The sequence below is a fragment of the Ornithorhynchus anatinus genome, chromosome 2 (genome assembly GCF_004115215.2).
Source record: "Ornithorhynchus anatinus isolate Pmale09 chromosome 2, mOrnAna1.pri.v4, whole genome shotgun sequence".
In the NCBI taxonomy this organism is placed as follows: Eukaryota; Metazoa; Chordata; class Mammalia; order Monotremata; family Ornithorhynchidae; genus Ornithorhynchus; species Ornithorhynchus anatinus.
Genome location: NC_041729.1, coordinates 14,664,485 through 14,689,433, shown reverse-complemented (window position 1 = coordinate 14,689,433; position 24,949 = coordinate 14,664,485). Strand labels below are relative to the sequence as shown.

Below are 24,949 nucleotides of genomic sequence, written 5' to 3'. Positions count from 1 at the left end.
ATTACCTTATATCTACCCCATTGGCTCATAATAATAATAATAATAATAATGTTGGTATTTGTTAAGCGCTTACCGTGTGCAGAGCATTGTTCTAAGCGCCGGGTTAGATACAGGGTCATCAGGTTGTCCCACGTGAGGCTCACAGTTAATCCCCATTTTACAGATGAGGTAACTGAGGCACAGAGAAGTGAAGTGACTTGCCCACAGTCACACAGCTGACAAGTGGCAGAGCCGGGAGTCGAACCTATGACCCTTGACTCCGAAGCCCAGGCTCTTTCCACTGAGCCACGCTGCTTCCCCCAAGCTCATAGTAAGCGCTTAGCAAATACCACAAGTATTATTATTACTGACATGCCTACCGACTCTGTTATAATTGTACTGTCCCAAGTGCTCATACGTTTATACACGCTCCACCTGGTAAGCACTCAATAAATGCCACTGATTGATATTCTAGCATGTAGTGCAATGCCTAGCGCGCAATAAGCACTTAACAAGTACCATTGAAAAGAAGCAAATAAGCAGCCTTTTAAAAGCCATATTGTAATTGCAAAACAACATGATGCTATGGCAAGGTTGTATTCAGAAGTGTGAAAATTTTACTCCATCAGCGAGTAAGAGAGATCCCAGGGTCCACTGTCTGAGGGGGTGGCTGTGGGGAAGCTGAGGCGTGCTCGCAGTTAAAAATGAAAATGTGTCCAGCTTAAGTCCACTAGAGTTGGAAGTGATGCCTGAACGCCCAGGGGCCTGGGAGGGGAATGCAATAGCTCTGGAGTAAAGTCAGTGGGCGGGTTCCCCCTCCAAACAAACATCACGCTATGGAGGCAAGTGGCCTTGGGCCAGCTTCCGTGGGACATCATATTCAAAGAATTTGCAAGTGCATTTTTCAGGGAAGTCCCATATTTTTATGAATGATAGAAAATGAAAAATATGACAGAGGACATTCTCCGTATGTGCACTGTTTCGTTGTGGCTATGGAATTTACTTTTTCAGTCATCTCTGCACCCATGGGGGAGCGTTGTCTTTGTGTTTTGGAGTACTAAGAACAGCTATCTTCATCTATCTCTAGTAATAATAATAATAATTGTGGTGTTTAAGTGCCTACTGTGTACCAGGCACTCTACTAACCGCTAGGTGGATACAAACAGATCGGGTTGGACACAGTCCCTGTCCCACACTGGGCTCACCGTCTCAATCCCCATTTTACAGATGAGGTAACGGAGGCACAGAGAAGTGAGGTGACTTGCCAGCAGACAAGTGGCAGAGCACGACCTTCCGCCTCCCAGGCCCATGCTCTGTCCACTATGACGTTATCTACCTAAATATAGTTAAAATGAGCACTTTAAAAAGGGTGGTTAAAAAGGGACCATGGAAAAATCCAAGGATATGGTATAGATAAAATTCACTAGCGTAGATGCACTCTTTCTTTTCAGTGTTGTTATCCGTAATTTTCTTCTTGGGTGGTTGGGAGACGGACGGACAGTAGAAGATGGAAGTTTTGTAAAAGGTCTTTGAACTCTGGTTTTATGAGGACCGTAGAATCTCATCCTTTTGATAGGAGTAATCTGTTAGAATGAAAATCTAAAAAGGGGGAGGGAGATGGTCTGGACTCTATTGCACAGAGAGGACGTTGACCAGTGGTCCTCCGTTTCCCGATGGGACAGAGTAAAAGAAGAAGGGCTTGAAGGACGGCGAGAAGAAGTTCGATTAAAAAGAAGAAAAACTTCCTAGGAACCCGGGTGATTAAATACTGGGGCAAGTTATCAAAGGAAGTTGTGGAATCACCCTTCTGGGAGAGCTTTAAAAAGAAGACAGATGACCATTTGTCCTGGATGATATTATACGCATTATCTACCTGAATCCCTCTTGGGCCTTCCAGTTGCGGTGGACCACGATTGCTAACTTGGTGGCCACCATAGTGCCTCAATTGTTTTGCGAATTTAGCACAGTGCCGACTCGCATTTAAGCCTAATCCTTGGTAAAAATAATTAAATGTGGCATCTCTGTGTCTGATTCTAACTAGGCAGGCTGCTAGATCGATGTTTTCCATCTGTTCTTGAGCTTAGGTTCCAGCATCTACCTGGAAGAAAGATGAACGGTGCTCAGCTATTTCTCAGCAGTTTTATTTTTGTTGTTTTGGGTGTCAGAACTACTCTGTGTTTCCCTGTATATTTTTAATTTTTTTTTGCACAGCCTTGGTAAGACAATGATTACCTAATAGTTTCATGGAGAGAAACGGCTGTGTGTGCGTTTGTGCGGGCACACTCTAAACATTTAGATAAGATTCTTTCCAGTGCCTGAGAATAAGGTGAGTCAAGGGGAACTCTGACTGCACTTCTGTGGGTGAGGAAGAGGTGTTGTTCATTGCGCTGACTTGCTAAGATGAAATGATCATTTATTAGGCATTTTGCAGTTCATTTCCCCAAATATTCCAGGTACAGCAGATGTAATGGAAAATGTATATGATCCCAGAAGAAAAGTCAGATCATTCTTGAGTTCTGAATAAAATTTTTATGCCCGGTATTGTGTTTCGACGCTTATTACCAAAATAATGGTTGTAGAGAGGATAGAGTGTCAGCAGTGATTTTTCTAAGCTCCCTTTATTCAATATTTGTTCTCTGGAGTAACCACGGTGACTGGAAATCAGAATGTCTCAAATGGCTTCTCACTGGTATGCTTCCCAGTTCTAATAATACTATTATATAATATAAATTACTTATATTAATGTCCGTCTACCCCTCTAGACTGTACGCTCATTGTGATCAGGGAACACGTCTGCCAACTGTGGGGCATTTTACTCTCCCGAGTGCTTAGTACAGTGCTCTGTACCTAGTAAGCATTCAATAAATACCACCGATAATGATCAAGACAATGATAGTAATTACCGTGGTATGTACTGTACGTTTACTGTGTGCCAAACACTGAAGTAAGCACAGGGGTAGGTACAACTGTGTTTCAATCTGTGTCACCCATGGGGCTCATCATTCGTTCATTCACTCAATCATATTTACTGAGTGCTTACTGTGTGCAGAGCACTCTACTAAGTGCTTGGAAAGTACAATTCAGCGATAAAGAGAGACAATCCCTGCCCACAACGGGCTTACACTCTAGAAGAATATTTGTTAAGTGCTCACTATGTATCAAGCACTGTTCTAAACACTGGGGTAGATATAAGGTAATTGGGTTGTCCCACATGGGGCTCAGTCTTAATCCCCATTTTACAGACGAGGTAACTGAGGCACAGAGAAGTTAATTGGCTTGCTCAAGGTCATCCAGCACACAAGTGGTGGAGCCAGGATTAGGACCCATGTCCTCTGACTCCCAAGCCCGTGCTCTTTCCACTAAGCCATGCTGCATTTAAATATTTCGATTCACAGATTTAGACTGTAAGAATTTACTGTCTAAATTCTCCCTTCTCATGGATTGAAGTGGATAAGCTAGTGTACAATGGCTCATGTTGACTGTGTATGGTTTGCCTGACTACTTGTTTTGTTTTGTTCTGTCTCCCCCTTCTAGAGTGTGAGTCCATTGTTGGGTAGGGATTGTCTCTATCTGTTCCCAAATTGTACTTTCCAAGCGCTTAGTACAGTGCTCTGCACACAGTAATCACTCAGTAAATGCGATTGAATGAATGATTTTAAGGGAGAGGTGCGTAAGTGCTACTCTATACTGATAATAATAATAATACTAATGGTATTTGTTAAGTGCTTACTATGTGCGAAGCACTGTTCTAAGCCCTGGGGGGATACAGGGTGATCAGATTGTCCCACATGGGGCTCACCGTTTAAATCCCCATTTTACAGATGAGGTAACTGAGGCCCAGAGAAGTTAAGTGACTTGCCCAAAGTCACACAGCTGGCAAGCGGCGGAGCTGGGATTAGAACCCGTGACCTCTGACTCCCAAGCCCAGGCTCTTTCCATTGAGCCAAGCTGCTTCTCTCACCAACTCAGACCAATCCTTGGGTAGTTTTCACCTGCCCAGTGTCATGGCTTTAATTCGACTTAATGGCCTGGGAATATGAAGGGAAAAAAGAAGGTAGCACTCCAGTATCAACCCCACATTCTCTGGGCTGCCCTAGAGAACACAGCAGCAGTAGTAATAGTATCTATTAAGCACTTAAAATGTGCAAAGCACTGGGAAAGAAATGAACAGGTATGATATAGACATGGTATCTGGCCCCCAGGGTTATATTCTAAGAAGGGAGGAGAGAGGAGAGCGCCATCCCCACGTAAGGCAGGCAAAGAGAAATGTAAAAATCAGGATGGTGATAAACATGAAGGCTTCAGGCTCATCATAGGTCCGTTCAAAAGTCACAGAAGCAATGTGAAGTAGCGAGATGCAGTGTGGTCTAATGGATAGAACACAGGCCTGTGAGTCAGAAGGACTAGACTTCTAATCCCTGCTCCGCCCTTGGTTAACCTCAGGCAAGTAATAATAATAATATTGTTGGTATTTGTTAAGCGCTTACTATGTGCAGAGCACTGTTCTAAGCGCTGGGGCAGACACAGGGCCATCAGGTTGTCCCACGTGAGGCTCACAGTTGATCCCCATTTTACAGATGAGGTAACTGAGGCAAAGAGAAGTTAAGTGACTTGCCCACAGTCACACAGCTGACAAGTGGCAGAGCTGGGAGTCGAACCCATGACCTCTGACTCCGAAGCCCACGCTCTTTCCACTGAGCCACGCAAGTCACTGAACTTCCCTGTTCCTCAGTTACCTCATCTGTAAAATGGGGATTAAGACTGTCAGCCCCGTGGGGTTCATGGACTATGTCCAATGTGATTAGCTTTATCTACCCCAGCACTTAGCACAGTACCTGGAAAATAGTAAACACTTAACAAATGCCATAAAAAGAAAAAGCCAGAATTACAAGTTGCTTTTAGGAGAGCAGAAAGTCCGAGTTTGGATCGCAAAGCCCGGCACGGTTCAGCTGTTGATTGAAAAGCTTGAGTTGATGGAATGATCCTGGGAGTGGGACTGGGGAAAGGCCGCTCCCACCCCCTGACCTGTTTTTTCTCTATCTGGTAAACTGTACTCCTTTTTTGACAACATAAATCTCAAAATTCACCTGTGCTGGACAGCGGTGTCATGGGAGAGAGTTGAGGGTGGAGATTCAAGTTTATTGCAGGGAAGAAGGCTTTGGTAAACCCCTTCCGTAGTTTTACCAAGAAAACTCTTATGGATTCACTCCCATAACGATTGCAGATGGCGGTGGGGCGTTCTGGGAGAGATGCGTCCTTGGAGTTGCTATGGGCTGGAAACGACTCGACAGCATAGGACAAGACAAAACAAACTTCCCACAGCACCCCACATCTCCACGGGGCCCCTTCCGGGCTAATTCCAGACCCAGAAAGCTCAGACTATTTCCTCTTGGCTCTTAATTATTCCATATTTATCATCCCACACTCACGTAAAGCAATATCGTGTTGCTAATCGAATTGTAAGAAACAATTTAATTGGGCCTATAGAAAATAATGGAGTTTTTTTCAAGCTGAGTGCCAGTCAGAGAATTTGAACTTCTTTTTTTTTTTGCCTGCCAAAGAATAGCTCTCCAAAGAGTCTATTGTTGTTGATTTCGTTATGGCAAGCAGAACGATCGTAGGCCATCGTTACCCATTGTAAAAAGAACTGCTTTCATTTTTGCAAAAGTAATTGCAGATTTCAGATACTTAACTGTTATTGGAAGGTGGGCTCGATCTGTGGAGGAGAATGATGAGTTGAGCATACCCAACAAATGAAAGATTCAGTCACCTGATCCATGATCCCACATTGCTGATAGTAGAAGATAAACTTTGAATTTAAATGACTATTTCATGATAAATCAGAGTGCCTGTGTAACTCAGTGGCAATTTGCTTCTCAATCATTTAATCATTTGAGTGTTTAGTGTGTTCGAAGTCACTTACTGGGAGAGTACAACACAGCAATATGACAGACGCATTCCCTGCCCACAGTGAACTTTCAGTCTGAACTTATAGTCTACAGTCTATATGATAAATCAGCTATATTGGCACGTGCTCACATTCACAGGTACTAAAATAAATTAGGCAGCTGCTAAATTGGCTTCACGTTTCTCTTCCCTTTTGGGAAAGTGTATTTGTGTGTGTGTGTTTGTGTTGGGGATGGGAAACCGTGGATCTTTTGGATACATGCTAATGGATACGCACGATTATCTTGGAAGCCGCAGAGTGAGGTCGGTGAACAATGGGTGGAGAAGCGGGGATTTGTGAACCTGTGTGCAGACTGCTCTATATAGGAGTTGCAAAATGAACCTGCCCTTACCAATAAATGATGTCCCGATGGACACAAATGAGAAATTTAAGCTTGGGAAATGTATACCTCTTCTCGCTCCCCTTTAGACTATGAGCTCCATGTAGGTCAGGGGCTGTGTCTGACCTGATCATCTTCTAAGTACTCCAGCTCTGAGTCCATTGCTTAGCACATAGTGAGCCCTTAGTGAGTACCACATTTATTATTATCATTATTATTATTATCATATGTGATGTTACCTCTGTCTCATCCCCATACTGTGCATCTCATCAGTCAGAGACAATGCTTTTTAAATAATATGCCCTCTTGGCCTGGAAAAAAGAAACGTATATTTTTTTTTAGAGTTGAGCTATTTACTCTCCTTATGCATTTCTGTGATACTTTTATTCCTACTGAAGTTAGGAGAGAGAGCCTTGCAAGAGACAGAAAGTGAACTGGGCCAAGTTTCTAGTCCTACCTAATCTGGCGACCTTGTCCTCTCTTTCGTGGGGTGTAATCACCCATGTCTAGTTATCCCTTGGGATTCTAGAAACTGTAGTCTCAGCAGCCCGGGAGTTGGCCATGTATATGGAAGACCATCACTTATGGAGACCAGTGCCCCTGGATTTGAGATCGTTGCTGGCAGAGATCACTGTTCTGATGTTACTAAGAAGCAGCGTGGCTCAGTGGAAAGAGCTCGGGCTTGGGAGTCAGAGGTCAGGGGTTCTAATCCCAGCTCTGCCGCTTGTCAGCTGTGTGACTGTGGGCAAGTCACTTAACATCTCTGTGCCTCAGTTCCCTCATCTGTAAAATGGGGATTAAGACTGTGAGCCCCACGTGGGGCAACCTGATCACCTTGTATCCTCCTCAGGGCTTAGAACAGTGCTTTGCAAATAGTAAGCACTTAACAAATGCCATTATTATTATTATTATTATCAGTGGTGAAGCTGAGGTGAAGCAACTTGAGATTCAGTGGCAGAACTGAAGTTTAGCTCCCGTGTCTCCCTGTTCTCGGCCACCTTGCCTTTAGCTTCTTGTGGGCAGGGGTCCTGTCTGTCAACTCTATCTATTTTGTATTCTCCAAGTGCTTAATGTGCTCTGAACACGGTAAGCACTCACTAAATGCCATTGATTAACTGAGAGGTTAACTTGGATTGATTGGTAGAGGAGAATCATGGTCAACCCTAGGCAATATTGTCTGTGTCAAGCTGGTTTAGAAGAGATGTTGCTTTTTGATAGTCATTATTTCATTTGAGGGACAGGACAACTTTACCAGCACAATGAAGTAGAAAACTTTAGAGCGATCAGAAAGGGTGCAAAATAACTAATGTTAAATTAATGGGACTTTTTTGTGGACAACCAACTGTCATTTCCCCACTAAAAGCTGCCTCTGTTATAGGTAGTGTTGGCCATGAAAATGATGATAATAGAGTGAAAACAATATCTTTTATTTGTAACCCTTTTGGTCCTGTTGGATTTGGACTGCTTTCTCAATTTGTCCTCTTTTAATCATTCAGTGTATTTATTGAGATCATACTATCTGCATAGCAATGACTCAGAGCTTGGGAAATAAAAATAATAATAATAATAATTATGGTATTTGTTAGGCACTGACTATGTGCCAGGCACTGTACTAAGCACTGGGGTAAATACAAGTCAATCAGGTTGGGTACTGTCCCTGTCCCACATGGGGCTCACACTCTTAATCTCCATTTTGCAGATGAGGGAACTGAGGAACAGAGCAGTGAACTGACTTGCCCAAGGTCACACAGCAGACAAGTGGCAGAGCCGGGATTAGAACCCTGATCCTCTGACTCCCAGGCTCAGGTTCTAGCCACTGGGTCACCTTCCTTCTCAGAGAGTTAGTAAACACTTTCCCTCTCCTCAGGGACTTTACAATTTAGCAGAGGGAGAGAAGCACTAAAATCAATCAGAGTCAGAAGGAAGTCATAGCGTAAAAGGCAGCTATCTACTGCGAGGTGAGCCTGTGGCAGCTGCTCTTAATAAGAGGACTAAAATAAAATTTCTCTGTAAAAATGTCAAACTTCTATGTTGGGAGTACGATTTTAGAAGTGCAGACCTGGAACTCAAGTTTCTTGGGAAAAAATAAAGACAAGGAGAAAGAAAAAAAATAACCTACAAATCACCCTATGTTCTTTTGGAAAAGTTCATCTTGCATTCAGTGCAGGAATACTTATGTAAAGATCAGCTTCATGTGCTGAATATTTGCAAAACTAAACTAAAATTAGTACCTTCCTGCAGGTCTGTCTACCAACTATTCAAGCAATGCAACGCCATCTCTTCCTCTCTCCCTTCTCACTACCAGCCCATTGGCGTAACGTATCTCTGGAACTGTCCAAGGTATCTTTATTAACTAGATTTTCATCCAATTTTAACTCCATGGAAAAATCTCAAATATGTGAGGTGAGACTCTCACATTTTGTGTATGAAGATTTGGAGACATACTAGCCAAAATGCTGAAAGGCAATGTCTCCTTTACTTTCCTTTTTTTTTTTTTGAAATCTTGCCTCACCGTCGTGTAAATTTGCAGAGTTTAAATCTCTGGATTTTGGAATGGTACCCTGCCCCACAGAACAGCATACTCCATATTAAGCATTTAATTTTCTTTGAAATCCCAATTTTAAACACTTTACCCTAAAATTTTACCAAGCCCTGGGTTGACTATATTTTGGAAAGTTTATTGCTAATTCTTTTTAATTTTTCATTGCCCTCTTTTGTAGAATAACATCCCTTTTCAGGTTTTGATTCTCTAAAATACATTCTGTGAATAGTTTGGCTAGCGGGTAACCTAATGATCTCATTCCATCAACTCTCGATTCCTATAGTTGCTCGATAATTTCGTCAGAGCTTTTACTGGCTGTTGAACATCTTCCTTTTCATACTTAATATTTTGGTATTAGAACTGGCAGTTATTTTATGATGGCATGTGCCTCGATTTGATAAAGTCTTTTGGAAGGTTGTATTCTATAGTTTTTAGTTATCAGGGAATGAAGTTACAGTAAAAACCAGGGATTTTAACCATGTGAAAAACTCATTTTTACAATAATGCCATTGTTGAAGGGATAGAACTGTTAGAGACTAGCGTAAAGTTTCTAGAGAGGTTGTGGTCGAGTTCAAATTCAGGACTTAGGTCATACAGTTGAGCTTTCGGTAGCCAAAGAGCATCTCCAGACATCAGATGTTAACTAATTGATTGGGTCCCAATCACACAAACCAATTCTTGAGCCCTAGCCTTCTGTTGACAATTTTATTTAGAAACTGAAATAGTCAGTTTTCTGTACATGATGAATTTTGGTCATTCAGCATGAATATATCGCTGCTGTATCGATAACCAGATGGAATTCTGAGGAAGACAGCTTTACCTAGTGGAAGAAGCACAGGCCTTGGAGTCAGATGACCTGGGTTCTAATCCTCACTCTACCACCTGTCTGCTGAGTGACCTTGAGCAAGTCATTTCATTACCCTGTGCCTCAGGTACCTCATCTGTAAAATGGGGATTAAAGACTCTGAGACCCATATGGGACATAGATGGTGTCCAACTTGACTATCTTGTACCTTCCCTAGCACTTAGTACAGTTCCTGACACATAGTAAATGCTTAACAAATACCATTAATACAGAAAAGAAAGACATCTTGGAACCAGCTCCTATTGTACGCAGAGACCCAGTTGAGCTAGATGATATAAGAGGAAAAGATGACGTGAAAAAATTCAAGGAAAAATCCTGTGCCATTCCAGAACACTTTCTCCATCTAGAAATGGTGTTTTATCATTGTCCTTTAGACCAAACCCAAACACCTGCTTTTCTTCCATTATCAGTTGGCCACTCACTTGGCTTGCAACAGCAGTTTCCCAAGTAATGTTTTAATTTAATTTCTCCTTTCCCCCTTCTCACCTTGCTCTAACGTGTCTTTAAGGCTTAGGACAACTCACCTCACATTCACAGGAACCACCCAACACTATATCTGGCTAATTATTACAATGGGCCTGTGTTACATTTCATGTTTGTGGAATTCCACCATTGTTTAACTTTGCCTTTGTCAGTGAAATCACATTTCTTTGCATTCCAGCTGCTGAAATTGGGGATCTCTGAATTTATCACACTGAGACCTAGTTATCTCTCCTCCTCAAATATTTATTTTTAATCCTTTTTTTTGCTGGAAATTAAAGCTCTGAGTTTGGCACTAGTATTGTGAGATCATCTCAAAAGAAGACGCTTTGTGCTTATACTAGTCCAGCTGCAGTTTAATCATGAATTATACATGTATAATTCAGATCCCTATCTTCACTCTCAATTGTTGGAGTTGTCTTTGGTTTTGTGTTTTTCTGAATGGTTATCACTATGAAGATTCGGTTTTTCAGGCTGTCCACTGCTGAGCCAGGTCATCTACTGATACGATTGGGAGGGAGAGGAGTTAAAGGAATTGGGAAAATAATAGTCCTCCTGGTTTGGAATTAGTAACGGTATTTATTAAGCACTTCCTTTGTGCAGAGCACGACGCTAAGCACTGGGAAAGATTATACAGGTGAGAAATAGACATGGACTCTGTCCCTTGAGGGGTTCACAGTCTATGCCATTGAATGGCTTTATGATGTGTCCTGTAGATGATCCAAGTGAATCCCTAGTGCTGAGGAAAGGATTATAGCCTTGGTATTGGAATATGTGCAACTTTGAGAAATGGATACCCAGTGTATTTTTTTCCTCAAAAATCTCTCACTTATAATATTATACCGTACTCTCCCAAGCACTTAGTGTGTTCTGTGTTCAATTAAATATGATTGATTGATTAATGGATTCTAGGTTAATAGAATATTGCCAAATATCACTGAATTCTTTCAATTTACGTAATTTCTAAAGGGAACGATTAAATTCCAACAATGAAATATACTTGTGCCATATTCACCTTTCTCAGTAGGCAAGAAATGTGGAGATCCAACCACTCCATATCCCCTAATATCTTGATGATTTTCAGGATGTTGGAGTCGTGTCACTAATAACAGACAGGCCCATCAGTGATTTACTTTCTTGGCAGATGGCCAGTTGTGCTGAGCAGGTAGATGCTATAACAAGAATAAGGTCCACTAATCTTCCTGATAACCCTTTAAAAAGTCTAATACGCCCCCTCGGTGTGAGCTGGGTAGAATGAGCCCTTGAACGTGCTAGCAATCTTATGGTACAAAGTAGTAGGCAGCTGTAGAAGAAGCAAGCAAGTTAAATGGAGGAACCTGAAAAAGGACCTTGTCTGAAGCTGAAACCTTTTTCTAATTGTATTTGCTAAGCGCTTACTTTGTGCCAGGTACTAAGCACTGTGATAGACACAAGGCTATCAGGTTGGACACAGTCCTTGTCCCACATGGAGCTCACAGTATTAATCTCCATTTTACGGATGAGGTAACTGAAGCCCAGCGAAGTGAAGTGGTTTGTCCAAGGTCACGCAGCAGATAGGTGGCAGAGCCAGGATTAGAACCCGAGTCCAGCTGACTCCCAGACCTGTGCTCTAGCCACTGGGCCATGCTGCTTTACTTTGATCTTATTTTCTTGGAAAATAAAGTAGGATGGTCTCCTTGGGGGAGAGAAGAGTTGCCTGAGGAGATCATTCAAGCAAAAAAAGGAGGAATAACAATGGCCATTAAGTGTTTCTGTCATTTAATGTCCTGAACACACATCGAGATGGTTAATGGGCTACTCTCATAATGACAGTTATTTCGCATAACATATGTAAAGGTCTGGTGGCCTTTATTGAGCTCTCCAATAATAATATATCAGCAGGTGCTAAGTATGTCATTATATTTCATTTACTTGAGTGGATGCACTATTAACATGACTGCTGAGTTGCAGGAACAGTTTAGAATCAAGAGAGGTCTTAAAAAGGAGACCGTGGCAGGGGTTTCATTTTGGAAGGTGTTTCACGGACTCAGACCATTGTTCTGTAGGCTGCCTTGAGCTGAATTTTCTGTGGCTCTCTGGCCCAAAGTTGCCCATTCAGATGCTAAAAGATGTTGCCTCTTGACCTTTTCTCCCACCTCCACCTCACCTGTTTCGCAGCCCTTAGCAGTAGTAAGCTTCAGAAGGCAGAATATTGTTGAGACAGTCAATCAATCAATCAATCAATTGCATTTGAGTGCTTACTTTGTGCAGAAAGCTGTACTAAGCGCTTGGGATAGTACAATACTCACTATATACCAGAGTTGATAGGCATGTTCTCTGCCCACAAAGAGCTTACGGTCATTAGAACGGAACCATTGTGATTCACTGGAGAAATGGGGCTAGAATATTTTATGGAAAGCAGGATGGAAAAATACTCACTAGAATGCAAGCTCTTTAAAAACCAGCTATCATGTCTATTTTATCTATTGTACTTAATGCAGAAGCATTTCCTATTTTGCTCTTCCCAGAGTAAATGCTCAAAAAATACTATTGATGGATTGATTTATTCAGAAGTATTTGGGGAAAGTAAAGGAGGAAATTTCCCAGAGAGTCCCTGACTGAAAATGAGTGTGGCATCAGATAGAAAGCACGTAAACTTCCAAGAGTGCAGAAGAGAAGGGTGACTGAATCGAGTGCAGTGTCTTAAAGGGAGGAAGAAAATACTGAGTCAACCGGATATCCACCTGAGGGTTTCATCCGCTCTCCAGATGGCCAAGAGAACAATTTGGCAAGTTTATTCAGATCCAGAAGAAGTGGTATTTACTTTAAAAACTGTTTCTTGGAATAATGGAATCCTAAGTCAAGAAAGGACATTTGGAAGTCCACCTGGGCTTTCCCCTGTCACCATGCAGGACTGTCTGTTCATCATCTCAAGCAGGAGATTGTCTCTCTTGAACTACAAGCCCAGTGGCGAGAAGATTCCTCAGCCTTCCTTGCTCACACATTCCACGGGTACCAGCTACGCAGGAGAGACAGAAAGAAGAACAGGTGGTGGGGAGGCTCTGCATACTGGGCGTAGTAATAAATTCAGTGAACTCGGCACTGATAATAAAGAAACTAGCATCTTATTTTGGAGTTAGAATGTGAGGAATAAAAACACGAAGGTGAAACTGCAGTGGGCATATGCTCCGTTCGTACCCTTAGGACTGAAGGGAAGAGTGACTGTGCGGGATTCCAGCCCCAGTTCGGGAGCTAAAAATGTGAGATTGGTGTGCTCATTGGAGACTTAACTACCCAGGCATCTGTCAGGTAATAAATAGCGTTAACGTGGATTGTAAAGAGATTCCTGGGTCTACTGGAGGACCACTTTGATGTGGATCAAAAGACTCAAATTTCAAAAAGACTAAATTGTGAGTTTAGCACTGGAAGTGAGATTGCTGATGATATCAAAGGACTAGGGAACCTCTAATCTTACCATAAATGTCTTCAGTAAATGGATTCGTGGAACATCAAAATTGCCCAGCTCAAACTTTCAGGAAACAACAAGCCCAAGCCCCAAAGAAAGAATACAATGCCCAGGCAGACTGTTTTATAAAGTATGATGAGTCCATCAGCTTGTCCCAGTTCAAGGCTCGTGAAAGTGCAGGCTTAATTAGGGATCGTGCAATGGCACGGGAGAAAAATAATTCAATTATAGAGCTAAAGAAAGAAGTGGAGGAGGCAGAGAAACCTGTGTGCCTTCTTGGTTTGCCCGATGATGGAAGGGAGATTCTGGATCCACGATGGCTGTTATGGGCAGGGAACGTGATGGCTAACTCTTATTGTAGTGTAGTCTCCTAAACAGTTAGTACAGTGCTCTGTGAACCATTCGTCATGATGCCTTCTCCGTTATCTACCCCCCCATCATCACTTGGCTGTGGTATATTGAGACCATGAGTGGGAGGGAGATGTTGCAGGACAGAAGAGAGAGAGGTGGGACCACCGCAGATTCATACTCCAGATTCCAGACCCCGATCCACGATGTGTGGATGATGTAATGGCTGATTTCTTCCTTTCTTCCCCTCTCTAGGAAGAAATCGAGGCAATCCATTAAGCCCTTGGAGCACATAATGTTTACTTTTCATTAGAAGCCCCATGTTCTTATCACCATGCAGAGTATTTTAGTGCTGGCAACTTCCCTCTTTCTCTGGTCTCTGATAAATGACAGCAGAGAGGGTCACTGTACATTTCAGATAACCTTAGAGGACAGTAGCACTGTGAAGCCTCTGCATTGTAGAGATGAAATTGATCCCATTTCATGGCCAAAAAAACACGGTTAAATCTCAGCAGTGTTCCACAAGTAGGCAAAGAGGTCACTTTTGGGATGTCTTAAAATTAATTGTCTCCGTAACAGTATTGCAATAATGTCTCAGTGATTTCCCCCTCCTCATTCTCTAAATGTATTCCCAGCATTTCTGAGTGTTTCGTACCGAACTTGAACAATTCTGAGACTCATTTGGGAGCAGTGGAGGCCATTTTGGGTGTGAATAAAAAGAAGAGGCTAAATTAGGAGCAATCTAAACCACCTTATCAGTTACCTAATTACCATAGTCTGGCACCTTTGCGGAAATATTCAGTCCCATAGATGATTCCTGTTGTCAATAGAAATATACCTGGTAAGCCTTGAAAGATAGTGTGGTCTAGTTGATAGAGCGTGAGCATGGGCCTGGAGGTGAATAGAATCTCGTTCTTGTCTCAGTCCTGCCACATGACCATAAACTAGTCACCTAAAGAAGCAGCATGACCAAGTGAATAGACCATGGGCCTGGGAGTCAGAAGGACCTGGCTTCTAAGCTTGGCTCCGCCACTTGTCTGCTGTGTGACCTTGGACAAGTCACTTAACTTCTCTGTCCCTTAATTTCCTCATGTATAAAATGGGGATTAAGACTGTGATTCCCACATGAGACAGGGACTTTGTCTGTCATGTAGAAAGCATGTAACAGTGCCATTGAAAAAACCTCTTTGTCCCTAATTTCATCATCTGCAAAATGGGGATATGGTTGCTGATTTCCCTGCCTCTTGGATTCTGAGCCCGTGTAAGATGGAGACTGACCAATATGATTATCCTGCATCTACTACAGATTTTGGCATGGAGTAGATGCTTGATAAACACTAATCATTTATCATTAATGAAGCCTTGGGGGGAGGGTAGGCAGCCTGGCAGCTTTTTCCTTAAAAAACAATATATAGCTCTCTCCTTATTGGTGAGCATCTTAAAAACCTCACTCAGTGAGAAGAATAAGGGAGAAAGTTCTCTTGGTTTTTCTTCAATTGTTTTAAAGTGCCTAGCTGCCTTACTGGTGATCCACCTAGAGTGAGGAAGTCCCACCATTCCTTAATGTCGAGCACCCCCACATAAGTCTATTTATGCTTCTTGGTGATGCGGCTCAATCTTCAGCTGAAGTACAGACACTGCAAATTAAATCAATTTATGCTCAGGCACATCTGTTTCATTTACATCAAACTGGTGTCACTGAAGCAGAAAGTGATCTGGTTTCCAACACATTGTTTAAACAGAAAATTAACTAGCGTTGAATATTATGAAAGGCGTACTTCAATTGCTCGTAAAATAATGGACCACTTATTTTCATAAGGCAGGGCAGTTTCCGGTCGCCCTCCCTGAGTAGATCCTCGATAGAAGGTGGTTGCTCTGGCTTCATTTCCCCCGACGACCGCTTTTGTCTTATAATTCATCTCCCGTTCTGACTAAAATGGTGTATGTTGTCGCCAACAGAATTAAGGCTGCACCAGGTGTGAAGGTAGCAACTGTGAGAATCAGCGACGAAGACCAGTGGGAGATTCGAGAAGAAATAGACAACGGAGAAGAGCTGACCACGGCCACCCTCATTTGCGTGGGCCACAGCCCCGATGCAGAAAGCAGGTAAGACATCGAGCCACTGATATGTCATCGGGTTTTCGATACCCAATGTAGAGACAATGTGCTCGGATTTACGACGTGGCTCTTTCCTGTTTAATAAAATTGCTTTTCTTTTACCTCATCGGCATAGCTGCAGACATATAGCTTCAGAATGGCAGCATTATAAGGCGGTGTTATCTTACGTTGCTTTATTTCTCAGTGCTTTATACATAAATGACCTAATTACGTTCTCGGCTGTAAAAATTACCCGATTTCTATCTGTCAGCAGGGCAACCCCGGGATAACGATGTTGGGCTAGAGACACCAGCAAGGAACTGTGGATTAACAAAAGCAAATAGGAATAATTTAAAAGTGGGAAGATGCATGCTATTTGAAGAGCTAAGGTTGGCAATCCAGGATTTGTTAGCAGTTGAAGTCAGCGCGCACTGTTCATTACAAAATTTATTTCTATTAATGTCCGTGTCGTCCCCCAGACTGTCAGCTCGTTATGGGCAGGGAACGTGTATCCTAATTCTGTTGTATTGTACTCTCCCAAGCGCATATTACAGTGCTCTGCACATAGTAAGCGCTCAATAAATACCACTGATTGATTGATTACAGTACTGCTCAGACAGAGGTGGAATAGTGATGGTGAGTAGGTCACGGCCACGGGCAGGATTTACAGGGACCAGCCATTCCAATTTGATCTCCTCTGTTGTGCTCCTGTTCACTTAGCTGGGTTATATTGGTCTGGGGAGAAGTCAGTCCTGAGAGGAAAACAACTTCTGGGCTGCAGAGGAAAATCACAGCTGCAGGAAGCACTCTTTGCTCCCAAGAGAGCCCCACAGACTTGTACCCTTATAGCCCCGAGGGCTAATTGAACCCCTTTGAGACCTATCGGGCATGTTGGGAATTGTGTTTCGGGCAGAACTGCAGCTACCCTAGGTCCAACTTCCATTTACCCTGGGAGAGCCAGCTGCTCTGAAGCTTTTTCGAAAGGAAGCAGCTAACTCGAGGTCAGTCGGCCAAGAGGCTTCTCGAAGGTCGAGGTGGATCTTGTGCCTTCACCCGGCCCTTGTTTTCCCTCCTTTCGTTCCCGTTGAAGTCAATTACGGCCCTTAGAACTGACTGGTCCTTCAACACCAAGCTCATATAACCCTTTGGAGAGCCTGGATATCTATTCATCTATCCCTTGGTGTCCAGCATGGTCTGATTGCCTGATAAGTGTGGCTTATTATTATTAATATTATAATTCTTGTTAAGTGTTATATGCACTGTTCTAAACACTGTGGTAGACACAGGTTAATCAGGTTGAACACAGTCCTTGTCCCACAGAGCGCTCACACTCTTAATCAAGAAGCAGCGTGGCTCAGTAGAAAGAGCCTGGGCTTGGGAGTCAGAGGTCATGGGTTCGAATGTTGGCTCTGCCACTTGTCAGCTGTGTGACTGTGGGCAAGTCACTTAACTTCTCGGTGCCTCGGTTCCCTCATCTGTAAAATGGGGATTAACTTTGAGCCTCACATAAGACAACCTGATTACCCTGTATCTACCCCAGCACTTAGAGCAGTGCTCGGCACGTAGTAAGCGCTTAACAAATACCAAAATTATTAAATTATTATTAATCCCCAGTTTACAGGTGAGTTAACTGAGGCCCAGAGAAGTGGGAAGTACCTTGCCCAAGATCACACAGCAGACAGGTGGCAGAGCGGGGATTAGAACCCAAGTCCTCCTGACTCCCAGGCACATGCTCTAACCACTTAGCCACGCTGTTCCTCGGTGCCACGCCGGATTGGTCGACGTAATAATTCACTGGACATAGTGCCTAAGCAGCAAGGAAGTAAGATGAAGATTTTTGGTACCATTTCCAGAAACGGAGAAGCTATTGCATTCTTAGCTTATTCTTAACGTACACACGGTTGTCTGACTTGTACAGCAAATCATTTCTCTGGCAGTGGCTCCCCAATTCTCTGGCCGTTATCGTTAACATCCCCTCTCTTTTATTCCCGTGGTGTGAGTCACAGAAAGACTGCTCTCTTGGAACTCTGGTATCCAACGTCTCTTAATATACAGGGAGCGTTTCTGCTCTAAATGAATCTTAGAGAACCACTTGAAGTGATTGTACCTCCTGATAGTTCTCCGGGTCATTCATGTTTGGAATAGTTTCGGTTTGAAAATGCACAGCCTCTAGGCCATTCGAATGAATAAAAAAAATATGCCAAGTCGCTGATAAACAGTGTCTAAAGAGATTTTAAATCCTTCAAATTTAAATCCTCCAAAACAGGGCAATGAAATTGTACACTGTCACATCTAAGCTTGGCTTTGATACCAGGTAGGGGCAAGGTTGCCTGGAAATGTCAGGTCCTGGTTTTTGGCAGGAGTCAGGGTAGAGTGGCATTTTCAAAAAACCCTCACAAAAAACACTTCCGTCCTTCCTCCACTTACCTTTCTGTAGCCCATTGTTCTTCTGATGAGTTGCTGCTGACTGTAGAGCTTCCAGAAATCTATCCCTTCAGGGGAAAAAGCCCAGTTATTATTTATTGCCAAATGTTCCTGGCTTGAGTTTCTTTCCTTTCCCTGAAACTATGCCATAGGTTCCCCCCTACTAGCCGCATCATGGTATTCCAAGGGCTCGCAGTAAGTGACTGTTAATCATCATCATCATCATGAACCTTTTGAGTACCTACTGTGAGTACCTATTGAGTACCTACTGTGTGCTGAGTACTGCGCTAAGTGGTTGGGATTATACAACAGACACAGAAGACATTTTCAGTCATATTTACTGAGCGCTTACGATCACTGGCCTCATGTTCCTTGCAATTTATAAAGAAAAACATGGAAGTAAGGCCTCCCGACAACTAATGCAAGAGATAGAAGCGGCGTGGCTCAGTGGAAAGAGCCCGGTCTTGGGAGTCAGAGGTCATGGGTTCGAATCCCAGCTCTGCCACTTGTCAGCTGTGTGACTGTCACTTACTTCCTACTGAATAGGAGTCACTTAACTTCTCTGTGCCTCGGTGACCTCATCTGTAAAATGGAGATTAAGACTGTGAGCCTCACGAGGGACAACCTGATTACCCTGTATCTACCCCAGCGCTTAGAACAGTGCTCTGCACATAGTAAGCGCTTAACAAATACCAACGTTATTAATATAGAGATGGTATTTGTTAGGTGTCTCCCTCAGGATTCAAATCTGTCTCCTCTCTTGCCCAGTAGCTTTTAAGGTCTCAGCAGTAGGAGGTGCTCTCTCTTGGCCCAGGACTTTGAGCAACCTGTAGGCAAAACAATACCTGTCCTACTTAATTAATTTTAATTATGGTACTTGTTAAGCACTGACTATATCCCAAACAGTGTCCTGAGCACTGGGATAGGTTTAAGATAATCAGTGTGGATACAGTCCCGGGCCCACATGGCGCTCACAGTTTAAATAGGAGGCAGGAGTATCATTTTACAGATGAGGACACTGAGGCCCAGGAAAGTTAAGTGACTTGCACAAGGTCACAAAGCCAAGTGGACTTATCAGGATTAGAACCCAGGCCTGTGTGCAACTGTAAAAATTAACCGGCTAACCACGAGACATCATTCTATCAGTTTGTTTGGTAGCCTTGGTCTTGCCTATACTAGTTAGTGAAACAGTAAAGCCTGGGGTTTGTGCTTTCTGAGTGGAATTGTATGAACATGATGCAGTTGGAATGCATAATACTGCCTTATGATGGCTGCATCTTTGGCTTGGAGTAGGAAAAGTATTTCTGTGAAATAGCTGCTATATTGCTAATGATACAGTGGGAATGTTTCTGAAAGAAAAAGAAGACAAAGTAATGGCTGTTGCTTTTTGTGATGTATTAATGGATTTGCTAAATTGTACAGTGGGATATAGGCATTTAAGATAGAACTAGATCACAGTTTCATAATTATGAAAATACCTTATGTTGCCATGAACAGTCGTCTGTTTTTTCTCCACTGCAGTACAACTTAACACCTTCATGCTTCTCTTCTCTCTTTTTTTTTTTTTGCACTTTTTTGACTTCCCTTTGGTCGGAAGATACGTGAGACATGTCAGTTTGAGAAAGGTAATTTCTGCTTAGCAAATACTTCCATAAAATACATTTCTCAAAATAAATAAATGATTGGTCCCTTTTACACTCTGTTGACCTAAGTCATCAATCAAGATTTGAAATGCGGGCTTATGAGGTGTTGGACTTCTAACAAGGTGAATTTATGAATATATATTTCTAACAAAACCCCGACTACAGCCAGCGGTAATCGCGGAATTGTGACAACCTTGAATGGAATGGAGAATTAATAGAATATAATGTACAAACTGCCTGAAACACGGTGATAAGAATAAAAAAAAAAGAGTGGTAAAGAAAGACCTGATGTGCTTTGTTTGAAAGGTGGAAAGGTCTTAATTTAAAATATTCTAATGAACACTCATTGCAGACAAATGTGAGTAACAAAGATGAAAAGTGCATGATAAAGAACAGTTTTGCAGGAGGGAGGAGAGAAGAGATTAGAAAAGTAAGCAAATTTGCAAGTATTTTGACAGGTAATTCCAAAGGACAGGAAGGTAACTGTGAGCCTGGATCCTGAGGGACAGATTGTCTTGTAGCCATTGCTTGGCTCCTCAGTGTTGTGTGCCCTGATCTCTGATTCTGGGAATGTTGGGGAAAGAAATCAACCCAGCAGAAACAGCAGAATCAAATTATGACTCTGACCTGAAATGAGGACACAATCAAGCTGCCTTCTCCAATTTTCCACAAAGCTGCCTATTTTAGTAAAGAGGATTTAAAAAAAAATCTTGATTGAAAAAAGTAACTGGATCCCAATTCAGACTTCTCCAAAAACATTCAAGCGACACACCATTCCAAGGCCCAAAGAAATAAAAGGAAAGATCAAAGCCAAATATTTACAGTATAGGCTAGAACATTTGAAGATCTTGGAAGCAATCTTGCAGCAATTTCTCTTTGCGTTCTTTAATTACTCCAAAATTTTTATAACTAATTTCACAAAAGAAAGGGTCACAATGTTAATTAAATTGAGACTCATTGCTTTGCGTAATTTAAAAGTTCAACACAAAGCAAAAAATGATGTTAATAAAACTCAAGTTACTGTGACAGGTATAATTTCATGGATTAGTGAAACATGAACAAGGCGAAACCTTTCAGTGCTTTCCCCTCTTTTTCCCCGGTTTAGGGGGAATAAAAAGTTCAGTGAATTTAAACGGACGAGGCTGTTTCTGAAGAGAATCCAGAGCTTCCCCATCTCGACTCAATTTAGGTTTTTTTCCCATACCCCAGCCGGTCTCGGTTTTAAAAGTGGAATGGCTGTCCGAACATCCTCTCGGGTCAACTGTTTTCAGTTTTCCAGGATATTAGTCCTAATGCAATATTTTGCTCTTATAAACACCAAGATAGGAAGCTATCAATCAATCAATTGTATTTATTGAACTGAGTTGGTAGACGCGTTCCCTGCGCCCACAGTGAAACACTCCAGCTACAGCAAATCAAGTTTTGATTGTTTAAGAACCGCAAAGTTGAATCCATACAAACTCCAATCTATACATCCAAGCATTCTACAGTTGAGATAGGCTTGCCATTTGAAGCCAACTGACTAAAAATGTGGGTCAGTGAAAAGAGCCCGGGCTTGGGTGTCAGAGGTCATGGGTTCGAATGTTGGCTCTGCCACTTGTCAGCTGTGTGACTGTGGGCAAGTCACTTAACTTCTCGGTGCCTCAGTTACCTCATCTGTCAAATGGAGATTAACTGTGAGCCTCCCGTGGGACAACCTGATTACCCTGTATCTACCCTAGCACTTAGAACGGTGCTCTGCACACAGTAAGCGTTTAACAAATGCCAACATTATTATTATTGTTAACCATCAAAGGTGATCTCATTTCTCCTCTCGATAGCCAGATATGTACATACTGGCACTAAAGAAACTCCTCTCATCCTCATCAGAAGTTTCCTTGAAACAGTGGTCCATCTATCACTATATAATTGGTCATTTTATAAGTCAGAATTTCCCACAAAACAGTCCTAAGTGCCGAAACAGGAAGGAAAGAGCTGAAATATTTTCCATTTTCAGGAGGACGTACTTACTGGTCTGGAAGAATTTATTTGATTCAGGCCAGCTCAACTGCACATCAGGTGAATTAATAGTACTGTAAACCTAGATTAAAGGTTATGAGCCAAAGTTACCTTTCTCTTTGTTGGAAGACTTGTACTGTATCTCTGGAGACATTTTCAGCTTGATTTAAACTAGTTGTGTATCTAATCTACAGTTCTCCATTTAAATAGAATGCATCTTCAAATGAGTCTCCCTATATATAGATTCATTTGATGATATATACGTTTTATTTATAGATGTACATCTATAAATGAACGGCCCATCTCTGCCTATGGCACGTAAGCTATTTGAGGCTCTGAAATGGGCAGCATTATGTTGGTTGTCTTGGTAAATCAACTCATTTTTTTCTGAGGTGGCTAGGGAAGCAGCAGCCTAATGGAAAAAGTACGGGCCTGGGAGTCAGAAGGATCTGTGTTCTAATCCCCGTTCCGCTGTCTGTCTGCTGTGTGATCTTGGGCAAGTCATTTCTGGGAAGCCCCATGTGGAATAGGGTCTGTGACCAACCTGATTAACTCGTATCTACCCCAGTGCTTAGAACAGCACTTGACACATAGTAAGTGCAGTCTGGAGTAGTGGATGGAGCATGTGCCTGGGAGTCAGAAGGTCAAGGGTTCGAATCCTGGCTCGGCCACTTGTCTGCTGTGTGACCTTGGGCAAGTCACTTCGCTTCTCCCTGCCTCAGTTTCCTCATCAGTAAAACGGGGATGAAGACTGTGATCCCTGTGAGGGACAGGGACCGTGTCCACCCCGATTTGCTTGTATCCACCCCAGCGCTTAGGACAGTGCCTGGCACACAGTAGTACCTCATCTGTAAAATGAGGATTAAAAGTGCGAGCCCCATATGGGACAATCTGATTGCCCTGTATCTACCCCCATGTTTAGAAGAGTACTTGGCACATAGTAAGCGCTTAACAAATACCATCAACATCATCATTCTTCTTCTTATTAAGCACTTAATAAATACCATAATATAAGTGCTTAATAAATACCATCGTTATTATTATTTCTTAGCTTCCTAAGAAATGAATAGTCCAGGCCTCCCTCTCCCCATGGGCCTTGTCCACTCCCAAGGCCCCTGCTCTCGATGTGCCCGGTGCAAACCAGGCCATGAACAGTATCCCTCTCGACCTCTCCACCGGGCTGCTGAACGGAACAACCAGGAACCCTCTTTCCATTGTGACATTCTTGTGAACCATCCACCGTGCCTTTGTTATTTATGTTGACACCCTCCTCCCTCTGTCAGAGCCCAGCTCCTTGGGGAGGGCGACAGGGGAGACGGGGATGGGAAGGTGCCGCTTTCTGGGGTTGTTAGTCTGAGCTGGGAAGAGCCTGAACTCTGGCTGATCCTGCTGTGTTTGTCCTAGTTTTATCTTTCGTATTATTTATTTAGCTTTTCTTATGGATCTGTCACCAACCCTGGCCCTCCCCTCTTCATTCTTCGATGGCGAGGCCCCTGGGAACCAGGGATCAAGTCTAGCCTATTTCTTTCCCATTGCTGAGTATAATGCATTGCACAGAGTAATCACTTAATGCATACTATCATTCATTCATTCAATCATATTTATTGAGCGCTTACTGTGTGCAGAGCACTGTACTAAGCACTTATAATTACGGTATTTGTTAAGCGCTTACTATGTGCCAAGCACAGTTCTAAGTGCTGTGGTAGATATAAATTAGGTTGTCCCATGTGGGGCTCACAGTCTTAATCCCCATTATCCAGATGAGGTAACTGAGGCTCAGGGTAGTGAAGTGACTTGCCCAAGGTCACACAGCAGACAAGTGGCAGAGGCGGGATTAGAACCCATGACCTTCTGACTCCCAGGCCCAAGCTCTAGCCACAATGCCTTGCTCACTTGTATATATTATTCACTACCCTATTTATTTTGTTAATGAGGTGTACATCCCCTTGATTTTATTTATGTTGATAACGTTGTCTTGTTTTTGTTTTGTTCTGTTTTGCTTTGCCGTCTGTCTCCCCCGTTTAGATTGTGAGCCCGTCACTGGGCAGGGATTGTCTCTATCTGTTGTCGAATTGTACATTCCAAGCCTTTAGTACAGTGCTGTGCACATAGCAAGCACTCAATAAATATGACTGAATGATTGAATGCTGCTTCCTCCTCCTCCTCCTACTAAATGAACCCTAACCTTTTAATTTTATTAATAATAATAATAATAATAATGTTGATATTTGTTAAGCATTTACTATGTGCCAAGCACTGTTCTAAGCGCTGGGATAGATACAAGGTAATCAGATTGTCCCACGTAGGGCTCACAGTCTTCATCCCCATTTTACAGAGAAGGTAACTGAGACACAGAGAGGTTAAGTGACTTGCCCAAGGTCACACCGCTGACAAGCGGCTGAGCCGGGATTAGAACCCATGACCTCTGACTCCCAAGCCCGGGCTTTTTCCACTGAGCCATGCAATCTTTTGATACTATGTTCTACCTTCTTTTCTTGTTTTAGATCTACTGTATGAATTAAGCACTTATCACTTACTAAACCCTGGGCTAAGTTCTGGGTGATAATAATAGTAACAGTGATGATGATGATGAATTGTGGTTTTAAGTGCTTACTATGTGTCAAGCACTGTACTAAGCCCTGGAGAAGATACAAGATCATCAGTTCCCACGTGAGACACATAGTCCAAGTAAGAGGACGAACGGGCATTGAATTACCATTTTGCAGATGAGAGAATTGAGGCATGGAGAAGTTGTGACTTGGCCAAAGGCACACAGCAGTAAAATGGGAGAGTGGGATTAGAACCCAGGCCCTCTGACTTCCAGACCCGTGCTCTTTCCAT

At 42.7% G+C, this 24,949-nt stretch overlaps 1 protein-coding gene across 2 annotated transcripts in view; it reads left to right on the top strand.

The window, feature by feature from the left end:
- LOC100076621 (transmembrane protein 132B) overlaps nt 1-24,949 on the top strand; it is a 503,774-nt gene that overhangs the window by 223,113 nt on the left and 255,712 nt on the right. For both annotated transcript variants that reach the window (XM_029054864.1, XM_029054855.2), the window contains exon 3: nt 15,906-16,052. In XM_029054864.1, coding sequence (XP_028910697.1) covers nt 15,906-16,052 — 147 coding nt within the window. The remainder of the gene's footprint in view (nt 1-15,905; nt 16,053-24,949) is intronic.